General features: G+C 38.4%; 1 protein-coding gene across 1 annotated transcript in view; it reads right to left on the reverse strand.

Moving 5' to 3' along the window:
- SNTG2 (syntrophin, gamma 2) overlaps positions 1–12,204 on the reverse strand; it is a 302,322-nt gene that overhangs the window by 59,408 nt on the left and 230,710 nt on the right. The window contains exon 10 of the mRNA XM_010566720.1: positions 7,238–7,367. Coding sequence (XP_010565022.1) covers positions 7,238–7,367 — 130 coding nt within the window. The remainder of the gene's footprint in view (positions 1–7,237; positions 7,368–12,204) is intronic.

A 12,204-nucleotide genomic window follows, 5' to 3' on the forward strand; every position in this document is an offset into this window, starting at 1 on the left:
TATAGGAAGAGCAAAAGCAAGAAAACTTGTGGGTCAAGAAAAAGAGAGCTTAATAAGTGAAGGAAACAGGACAAAACCAACTGATATAAAGGTAATCACTCGCTACCTCCCACAAGCAGACTGATGCCCAACCAGTCTCCAAGCAACAGCCACCTTGGACAAGAAACCCCCACCTCCTTTGTCTGCTACGTCACTCCTATTGCTGAGCACAATGTTATATGGTATGCGGTATCTCTTTGGCCAATTTGGGTCAGCTGTCCCAATTGTGTCCCTTTCCAATTCCTTGCCCATCCCTTGCTGGGGGAGGTGGGGTGTGTCAGAGTGAGAAAAAGTCAAAAACCTTGATGCTATGCAAGCACTGTTCAGCAACAGTCAAAACACTGGTGTGTAATTAACATTGTTTTAGCCACAAATACAAAACACAGCACCATATGGCTACTAAGAAAGTTGCCTCCATCCCAGCCAGAGCCAGTACACCTGTAAGAGGCCAACAGGCTTTGTGTTATGCTCATGACACAGACCTCAGGATGTGTCAGGGTTTGTCTGGACTTGTCTTGGACTGTTTGCAGCTGTATTACAGCTTGTTTAGCTATAAAATAAACATCTAATGACCATGAGACTACTGCCTACTTGATTTTAGTAAAGTACAGCTGTGGGATCTAACGAAATGAATAATATATAAAAGCTACAGGTATATATATATAAACTATATAAAGTGTATATACCCACACACACTTGTAGCTAACAGATGGCAATAACACGTCATTATTCTGCATACAGTGAATTATCTATGACTGTAAACAAAATGACCCTCGGACAAAACGCAATGTGGAGGAGTACAGGATGACAGCAGGAGCCTTGGCTGTATGGACACAGGGTGATACTAAGGCTCAGGGCTGCAGGAACTCACCAGTCAATCCTAACCCATCATGGGCCACCAGGGCTCCTTCTCCCCTACACGCTCACTTTTGCAGCCTGTTTGAATTGAATTGTGTGGTTAAATGGTGCAGGTGTGCTGGTGGGTCAGACAGCTGGGAGCGACTGAGGCTCTGGGGATGAGGTGGCCAGACCTGCTGGGAGCCTAGGGCATCTGCCAGACCTGGCTGTTAGCGTGGGTAGAGTGCTGGGAGAGCCTGCCAACCCCTTGAAGGGGCCCTGCCATGCTCCCTACCACCTCCCAACCACCCCAGAGGAGGAATGGGGACCACCACAACAGAGGCAGGTCACAGCCTGCAGGTGCTGGCTCCTGCACCATAGCACAGATGAGGACTGGTGATGAGGATGGAGCTGACATGCAGCTGCCAAGCAGACGGGGTGGGGGTGGGGGGGCAGCAAGGTTCCTTGCAGCTCTCGCGGACAGCTCTGCCTACAGCAGCCTGACCCCAGGCTGCATGGCTGCACCATGCCAGAGGTGGCCTGGAGCACTTTGGGAGGGGGAAGAGGTGGCAGAGCTTCTTGGTGCTCTCAGGGCCCCGACAGTACCAAGTCAGTGGGTACTCAAGAACCCCACTCTGTAACTTGGATAAAACACATTGGTGACATGCCCGGTGTTGCAGAAGGAGGCAGACCTCACCAGTCTGATTTGGTAATAGGCTTAATCCTGAGCAGTTGTGCAGGACATAATGAGAAGGCACCTGGAACGCTTTAAGGTCAGTATGAATGCCATCACACCCTACCCATATTCAGCTTCAACCTTTCTCCAGTGCTTCAGACACAAATACATACACAAAGTAACCACACAGAAGCCGTGTTACACAGACAGAAAATAATATGTTCTTGCAGGTGGCTAAAGACATGCTGAGTAATAACACAATTATAGCATAAACCAGTGCAAATAAACAGGGCTAGTGGGGATCCTGTCTCCTTTCACTCTCTTTTTTGGTTCAAACTACTTAAGCTCCCTATATGATAGGAAGAAATTTGGGGGTTTTGGTTTTTTGTTTTTATTTATTTTATTGTGTTCAGATGTGCCTGGAAAAATGTGTGTTAGACTGGCCACGCAGGTTTTCTGCATAATGAGGGTAGAGTATTGTGAAGAGCATCCTCATAACCAGTCCAGCTTCCCATTGGTAAGGGCAATAGGGAAGAACGCTTTGGACTCCACAGCTATTCACTGCACAGTCTTAGCTCATTCCCTATTCAAAGCAGGGATGGCTGCAGCCCTGATGTACTGTAGGAGGAGAGGAAAGATCTCCTTCTGCATCACATTATGTCCCTATGTCATGGGACTGAGGAGAGAAGTATGCGCTCTCCACTTCACCTGGCACCACATGTTCTCTACATGACTCCACAGCTGGTGCAGAGAGACAGGAATACAAATGGGATACGCTACACCTTGCTGGCAGCGCATGAGCTTTCAGCACTGCAGTACAGTAACGGGAATTGGAGACAGCAGGGGAACTAAAACCAAAAACCTGGATCTGCAAAGACTGCAGGCAACTTGGAAAAGGAACTATTAAGCGGTTGTAATTCCTATATTCTGTCCTAAATGAATGCATATGGGGCAAGATTGGGGAGGAAATGATTCAGAACCATATACCTAAATCTAAATACCTCCCAGGCTGGGATTTATCTCACTTAACTTTGGCAAGCCAAAAAAGGAAAGAGTTATACATCTAATATACCTATATTCTCATTCCAGCAGACAGCAGAGAGAGCGAATGATCTTGACAGGCACCTATTTTTTTTCCTGGCCATAAGAGGATCCTATGCGACTGCTTGTTGCTTGGCTAAATTTAGGTGATGTGATTCCTACCCTTACTGACTTCCCTGTACAACCTCAGTGGTTTCAACTGTGGTACATTCAAATGGAAATTTTTGAGTTTAAAAACAAAAAAAAAAGCAGCAGCAAAGAAATATAAGCGTGTTTTCACCCAAGGAATAGAATTCTTTCTATCATCATTGAGGCAGTTGAATTTGTATACTGCTTCCTATACACAAGGATTTTCTTTCCATCTACAGGTACCCCACATTCTGCTGCGTAAAGAAAGCAAGACCCTCCCAATCCTCTTTCTTTTTTTTATATGTATGTTCAAAGCTCATATTTCATAAGTGTCTCCCTATTCAAACAGAAATTCCACTCCACTGCGATACGGAGTATCACTTAGATATACGTATACATAAAGGCATAAAAGAAAAGGTTTACACACTATGACATATACAATTAAAAAAGCCATCAAAGGCATAAATATGATCTGGATTAATAACCCTGTTTTGAAGCCAAATTTTAAGTTCTACCATCCTCCAAGGAAACTGCAGGAATGATTTATAAAAATCATAAATAATGTTTAAATTGGAACAACTACATCTCAACTTGTTCTCTTACCTGCTTATGAACCACTCATTTATTTGTGAATATTGTTTTTAAAAATAACAACATTAGAATATACTGGGGGAAAAAAATAAAGCCTGGATAAAGTTACAAATATAAGAAACAAGTCTTTATAATGTAAATGAACTAGCAGCATTACCTTTAGGTGCTTCTACTGATTGTGACTACATTAACATTCAGTGTTACATTTCAAAGAAAATAATTAGGATCCATGAGAAAAGCTGTACATATTTAATAGCTGGCTATCTGAATGGTACAAAACAGAGAAATATAAATTATTCCAAAGAACTATCTCCTAAAAAACCATCTCCAGCACAGCATTGACACTTCAGCCTACAAAGAACCCTCTAATTGAACAAATTAAGAACAGGAGCAGTGAGAAGCACATGCAGATCAACTTGTTTCCTGTGCTTCTTGTTTCATCATGGCAGCTTCACTGCCAGTTTCTGTTCCCTCCCTCCCCTCAGTTTCTTCAACTGTACCTCCTGCTGTGAGAAAAGAGGTGTACGAAGAAATAAATGCGAGGTGCTGATTCATCTCTGTTTATTTCTGCCAAAGGTAAATGTGAAGAGCTTTGAGAACATTGAGAAGATTGGGGATAGAACCACAAAGAAGATGATAGTGAAGTTTCATGCTGGTAGAAAACTATGTGAAAAACAAGAATATTAACAGAGTCATGAATAATTTGGGGCAAGGGTCCTTAGAAAAAAAGTAATCCATACTGCTTGTAAAGCTGTTACTAGGAGATTTTCTGAGCTAAGCATACAAGGCATATATTAGTAAGGAGGGCTGAAAAGATACCCTTACATCTTTCTCCATGTTGCAGTATTCCCTGTGCTCCTCTGTCTTATAAGAACTAATTCTCTACAGGCTAGTACCAGAATCATTATTTCTCATCTACCAAGTAACACTTTCTAGATATGTTAACATCCAGGGGTAGCATCCTTATGCAGTGACGACTTCTCACATCTTCACTACTGAAAGATGACTCCTCCTTTACACTTGATCCCCAGAGAGCTTGCCTTTGCATAGAAGTTAGATGATTCAGTACTTCAAAAGAGTAGTCTGACATTAGCAGAAGTGTCACATTGTGGCAGAGCTATTTTTGTACTGCCTACATTAGGATTGTCTTCTGACATCAGCAGGAGATCTGACAAAGAGCTGCCAGTTGCTGAACAAGACTGTATTAGGGTAAAATAGCAAAATAAAGTATATTAGGGTAAAGTGCTACAGGAAAGATAGGGTGCACTGTAAGAAAACAACTAGTCTGTATCAGGAGCTCTTTAAGAACTAAAATTCTAGAAGAAATGATTCAAAATGGTATGCAAACGTGTATGACAAAGGATGTATATAAGAGTAGCACGAACAGGCACAGATGAAGTAAGAATGACTAAGATGCAGGACAAGTTGCTGAAGTCAAGAAACAAGTATCAGCACAAAATCTAAAAATGTGTGGAGTTAAAAAGTGAACAATGGAAAGTATTGCTTAAATACTTAGTAATAGGTCAGGTAAGAATGCTGACATTCCTTTTGCTAACAGTGTCAGCAAGAAGGTCCATTGTGACCATGTATCTAGCAATTAATTTGTATACACAGATGATGGCATAGGACAGAATAGGAAATGAATAGTTTAAATATTTGGAGAAGCAATTGAACTTAGAGTCAGCAAGGACTCATGAAAATAACCCATAAGTAGATAATGGATTATCTGATATAATCTCTGAACCAGTAGTGATTATCTTCAGGTACTCCTGGAGAATGGGAGAGACTCTACAGAAGTGGAGAAGTGCAGAAACAGGAAAAAGCTCTGAGGAATTACAGATCCATTCCCTAACGTCAATTTCAGAAGTATGATAAGAAAAGCATCATTTTGTGAAATGATAGTATTAAGGTAATAAAAAGCATTCAAAATGGATTTTCAAGAAGCCTAATCCAAAGGCCTTGCCCTAAGCACTGTGGATGTCAAACCATCTGTGTCCTGTGGCTGCCTTCTGCTGTACACTTTAGTTGCACTCCAGCCTCACAGTCCTGGTCTTAAAAAAGAGTTTGCAATAAAAGGGATTCTCACTGACTATTACATCTCCTGTTCTGATGATCACTAATTAAAATAATGCTCTGGCCAGACCCTTCCAGTTGTACCACAGGCTGCACAGCTGACAAAACCTGTAAAGCATTAAGTCCAAGCAAAAAGTTTACTCGCTTCTCATATGGTCTGTATGGAGTTTACTCTGTATCTCACTAAGAACACAAAACATGGGAATTTATCACGGCTGTTGTTTCTCAGACCCTTCCCCGTAACAGCCACCTACATGAACACCAGGTGGACTACTTTGTTTACAGAATTCACTGTTGTGATAGATAAGACCAATGCAAGTACTTGGTACATAACAAAATATTGCTGCAGACAGGTCACAACGCAGTGATGATACTATGTCAGGACACATGCTACTGCACATAGTGCATTTGAAAAACAGTCTAGAATCCTATGACTAATAAAACCTGCTTGCATATATAGCCACTTTTTATTGTCTTATTCACATATATCCTTGGAGTGGCTTTTATTTCGTGCATTTCTTTAGAAAGCAAAATAATTGGGCTTAGTAACTATGAATTGGAATTGCTCTAAAAATATTACCATACACTACTTTTTGCTATTCACACAGAAGGAATTATGAAAATTCATGAATAATTTACATCACTGTCCTAGAATTATCAAATAGTAATACCCTGCAAATTTTGTAAATCACTAAATAGGGAATAGAGAATATTTATAAAGAATGCATCATAAGCAAAAATGTTTGATTTTGTCAAGACATTGCTTAAGCAATTGAATATTTAAAAAGAATTAGTGTAATAAGTGAACTATTGCGATCAAATGTGATTCCAAGTAACTTTTGAAGAGCAGAAAAATAAATTCAATTTATAATCTGTTTTGACCAAAGATTTATGTTGAAATCCAATACAAATTCTACACAATATAATCTGAAGACCTAAGCAATAATTAACCTAGAGTACAAAGCATAAATTAAAGACATGCTACTAAATCATAATTTATAAAAGAAGTTACAGCCTGAACACTTCTAAAGAAAAAAAGATTAAAAACCTGCACAGGCAATTCTTCCAGGGACAGCTGTGCTCCTATGTTTTCATCATCAATTTCTAGCATTTCAAAAAGACTGAAATATATTTTCAATATCGTACGTTATCGAGTTCCCTATTTAACTTTGTGATTCATTCCAGAATCTTCAATAGTTTTCAGTTGTCCTTTCTTGGAATAATAATGTGCTGTCCAAATAATAATTTTCTGTTTCTCCAGGGATTATTTTATACTTCTGCTTGCAATAGCAAATGCTTCTTGTGAATTTACAGGAATAACTTAAAACAGCATAAGCACCTTTATACTTCTGGGGAAAAAGATGGAATAATATGACCTTAAATAAATCAACTCTTAGACAACTTACAGAGGTAAAAAATACTGTCTCCCAATAAGCCTCTGTAAGTCACACTTCACTAGCTACAGAATTTCCACATGCCTACTTCAAAATCAACAAATACTAATTTCAAGCACATTTTAATTACAAAAATGTAAAAATGAAATATTTGGTCATATCTAAAGCTCTGTGAAATGACCAGAAAGGATAAATGGTTTGCCTTTAAAAGTCTTTAAAATAATAAATGCAATCTGATTTTCTATCACTCTCTCTTCTGTAATAACACTGCAAGTCTTGAAAACTTCTTGATACTTTTGATTGACCAGACAACTTCTCCCTGCTCTTTCGTTTCTCCTTCTCCCCATACACATGCATTTTATATACTGTATCTTAAATGTCAATTATTTTCTACCCTTGGAAAATTAGAAATAATTTTACAATAGCATAGACAAGAAATATGCAGAAAGTAACATACATTTTGAAGTGTCAAATCACTGATGTTAGTTGATACTGCTCTCAGCCAGTCAGCACTCTCCTGGGCTGTATAAAACTGAAGTATCCCAGTACTAACTCCATCAAGTGCCAGTACTTCAAATGCATTAGATCTGCAGTAAGAAGAAATATATCCGTAAAGGAAGATACGTCAATTTTCTGAAACTGCCCAGTATTTCTCAGTGTTCCAGTGATTTTTAAACCTTTTGATAAGTTTTGAGTCTTAACTTTACAAAGCAAAAGAAAGGCAACAAAAAGAAGGATAATAATGGGCAGTACCAGGAGCAACACATACAGTAAGTACTTTCTCTGTACCAGCATATATATGTGCTGATCATTTACCTCCCTTGAATATACATATTATGTTCATACTTACTGAACTTAAGTTAGTGTATACAGGAAGTATGCATTAGATCTTTTTGAACAAACATAAACATTTTTTAAACCAAAATTACTATTTTCTTTATTGCATTTTGGTTTCATTTACTAGGAATGTATTAAGTTGCAAAGAACTGCCTTCCCTAGCTTTAATTTCTTGTATTCCTATACTTTTCTACATAACATTCTAAGCAATGTTTCCTTTAAGCTCTTTTATGACATAGGAATTTGAAAAATGTACTTAGAAGTTTCTTTAAATAATTTTTGAATGTAGGGCCCTTTCTCAAAACAACATTGATACATGCTAATGTGTAATTCCATTTTATTAATTTTTTATGCATCTTTTACGTGTTTATAGCAACTTTATTCTGCAAATGCCAATGCTTTCCTTCCTATCTGCAGTAAGTTAGGCGCTGTGTATGTACCTCTGAAATCCCCCACATCTGAATGCTGGTATGATATGTTTTTTTTACTATGAGATTTTTCCATAGGAACGACAGAAGTTCATTAAGTAGTGGCATGGAAGTACAGTGGTCTAAATTTAAAACATGTGACATGCAATAGTTTCAGCAACTAAACTTCAGAAAGCTACCTAGATTATTTAAGTGCCCATGAGCATCATGAGAATTAGATTTTAGTCATATACTATTGTGAAAGACAATTATAATTATCTGAATGATTGTGCATATGTTTGTTTTGTATATAATATGGAAAATATCATTGCTGCCTTCTACAGTTACAAATTAGATATTTATACTTACATGCTACATAGCTTTCTTTTTGGTACTAACCTAGAAGAAAGCAAACTATTGAATCAAGAAAACTGCTCTGTGAAGTTGCTGCGTTTTCCTGGGATTCTCTGATCTAAGATGAAGTCCTCTACTGCTTAATTTAAGACATATGTCAACACAAGCATTCAAAATGACACATAGAGGTTAACAGGCGGTTATTGATTGCGTGGTTTAACGTGGTTTAACCTGGCCGAAAGCAGGACATTCATTCATGACTTACTGAAGAAGTTATTAACCTAACATTTGTCACTTGTAGGGATTTTGATGGTGAACATGAATACTAAACTCTATATACTTGCTAAAAAGGGTCATATAAAATACCCATCACACAAAATATTAACAAGACAAAGTATCCTAAAAGATATATATATAAAAACTGATATACTTTACTGTTAAAAGAGTAGTAAAGCATTATACTTGCTGTTCACAAAAATAAGATTCTTGGTCTGAAGACTTAAATATATATTGGCTGATTCCCTTCTCTTCCTTTTATGATTGAATTATCATGGTAACTACTAAAACCTGATGACAATAGGACAATTCTGCATCACTTTCATTTCAGTAAATCTGTTTCACCTCTTCAGAAAGAAAGAAAAGGTCAAAACAAATCCTTTTATTGTCTTCAAGCAAACTGAGTGAAATAATCACCTCTCAACAGCATACTGTTCCTTTTACCTAAGGCTCTGACAAAGATCCCAAGTGTTGTAATGGAATGACTTATGGTATGATCTCTTCAACATCCCACTGAGACAGTGAAGATCTGTCATGCCCTATGCATTGATACACAGTGGAGCATGGAAACAGACTTAATTTGGTGCCGTGAAGAGGAGCCATTCACAATGCCTAACTTAATACCAAATTCAAATATCAAAGCTAAGATTCTAGAATCCTTACAGAGACAGAGAGGACAATCCAGAGCATTTAACCGAGCCAAGAAATAGTACGTGCTCTCCACTGAATCCTCAGGGTGCCTAGGTATTAACTCAGCTTCAGTAGATGCATAAAGGCACGCCGTGTGAATGCCTTATCCAAGCGGCACAAAGTTATACAAGTGGCTGATGAAACATCACAGAAGGGAACTCCTCAACTAATGCAACCAACACAGGCAATCAAGATTAAAACATGACAAGTTTTATTATAAAAGTTAACCAATCTTTTATCGTTTGAAACATGGTGCTGGCCATCGTGCAGATTACACTTAAACTCTTGTTGTCCTTTACCTTACTAAAATACGTTGATCAGTTAAGAAAGTTTACAAGATTCAAACAAACGCATCTAGAGATTGGAACGCTTCACTGACGGGGTATTTGCACAGAATCAGATAGGGTGTGAGGGATCCTGCAAGTCCTCTAGTCCAGCCTCCTCACTAACTGGTTTAAAATACAAATCTCTTTTCTACAGGAAGACCAAAACTGGACACAGTATTTTAGACACCAGTATTTCAGATGTGGCCTCAGGAATGCAAAGTAGAGGAGAATAATCACTTCCCTTGATCTGCTGACTATGTTACTGCTAATGCAGCCCCATGTGTGGGGCTTCATCACCGAAAGCGTGTACAGCTAACTCATGCTCAAGGGGGTGTCCGCCAAGATGCCCAAGCCCTTCCTGCAGAGCCGTTCCCTCGCCCCTGCAGGCTGACACAAGGACACCCTTCCCCAGGAGCTCTGTCTGGTCAGGGGACGTGCCAGAGGTGGTCACCCTGCCTGGCAGAGGGGACGGAGACCTTTGGGGCACCACTGGCCCCACGGTGCTGACTCAGGAAGAAAGCTAGTTTTACCAGAAAGCAGTTCAGTGCATCAAATGAAATAGGAGAAGAAAGAGCCAGGGGTTTTCAAAGTTTACAGATGCCAGCCACGAAGTCTGTGCTAGTAATACAGTGATTTTCCTCTCCACCTTACTCAACTTTAGTATGATTATTTCTTGCCTTCAGTTACAATAGTTTCCCTCTACAGATCCCATAATATATTGTTACAGGTATCACACTGTGGTCTGAAAAGCATGGTGTATATAAGGCTACAAGTAAAAACAAATATCCAGACTAAAAATAAAAGCTTAACAAAATGAATGCTGAGGCTTTTGGTTTTAAGTGAAACAATCAATACAAGCACCAAGGCAGCATTGGATTCAGGAGAAAATAAATTCTAGAGGATTAAATACCATGCCTTTCTCCACTTCCTCAAAACATAGAAAAGAAAAAAGTAGAGGCACAACTAAGCACCTATTCCTGTTTGCCGACAAGGATGAGCTTTCCATTTAATACCAAATAGTAGGTTTGAGAGGTCTCAAGGTGCTATGAAGTCATCTCATCGCCACAAAATAAGATGACATGCCTTGGCTTTTTTTTTTCTCTGAGGCTGCAAGCCCATTTTAAAACAGAGCTAGAGGAAATTCCCATCTCTTCTACTACTGCTGTTACTGTAATGACTATTGCAACTAGAACCAGAAATGAATGTTTGCTTTTCCTAAATTCTAGAAATGTGGCCCAGAGTACCCTCACATTTCTTATTATTTTCAGATTTGTCTCCCAATCTGTAAATTTTTTCCTGCAAGCATTTCCACTAACGAGCATGAGGCAATGTTTTCTATACTCAGCGTCTTTCTATCTCACTTTCATGGTGAAATGATGAATGGCCCTGCATTCCTGGCCTCTTTTGGGTTTTCTTTACTGCATTAATTTCTTTTAATAAAATAAACACCGTCTTTGTGAGAATGGCAGCCAGAATAACAGATGGGCATTGGTAGACTTAAGTTCTCTTCCTGACATGGACACTTTTAAACAGTATTAATGAATATTAATAAAGCACATTTTGCCATACTAGCAGTTAGCTACTATAGAGGTGTTAAATCCAAAGACTCTTCTAAGAGAAAATGTATTTTCAGTGCCAGCTGAAATGGGAAAAGCTGAATTTTTACTTTATTGGAGGCTAAGAATTTCAGCAAAATATATTTTAAGATTTTCAGTATCTGTGGCACGTGAAACCATCTTTCCATTAGACTTATCTCAATGTTTTACTGTATTTCCTTAATAAAAACCTAGATGCTTGTCTGACAGCAGCTGTTTTACCTGAAGTTTACTACCATGCTGATACAGACAGATTTGATCAGCTTTGCACCTCGCCACGTTCTAAATCAGTCTTCCTTCCTGTTTATATGATTTTTGATGTCTGACTTGAGTTTTTATTGCTTTTCTTACAGCATTTTCTCGTGGCTTGTTTATAGTACTATATGGCCCTCTTACTAGAATTTCTATTTAGCCTGAAGTTTTGTGGGCTATGGGTGGATCTGAATGGAAATTCCCAAGAAAGAATTATCTGAATTACTTAATCTCTTTGAAATTCTGTGTTAAAAATAATGGGATTTTGTACTGTCAATGTCATACAGCCACATTATCTTAAAAAATGTTCAAATTTGCTTATATAATTAGACTATTAACAGAAACTATGTAGCTAAAAAGATATCAAAGTATTTAACATAAACTTGGATTGCATTTCATGTTTGTTTTTTTTTGTGAGCTTCCAGTATTACAACTTTGGTTTATTTTGTATTAAACTTGGAATAATGAAGTAAGATAACTGAAGTAACACAGACATTACATTTCTACAGGTATTTTCTTAACTGATGTGGCAGTAGAAGCAGCTGTATTCCATTAGATTTGTAATAACTTGTGCAGAAGAAAAGGACAGTGGGAGAGGGGACAGTTTTAGCATTCATGAGACCTCTTGTCCTGCTCCCCATGAAGTCACACAAATAGTTACACGGGCACTACTAAGGAGAAAGAACA

Source organism: Haliaeetus leucocephalus, unplaced genomic scaffold (genome assembly GCF_000737465.1).
Source record: "Haliaeetus leucocephalus isolate CR32 unplaced genomic scaffold, Haliaeetus_leucocephalus-4.0 Scaffold217, whole genome shotgun sequence".
NCBI classification, from domain to species: domain Eukaryota; kingdom Metazoa; phylum Chordata; class Aves; order Accipitriformes; family Accipitridae; genus Haliaeetus; species Haliaeetus leucocephalus.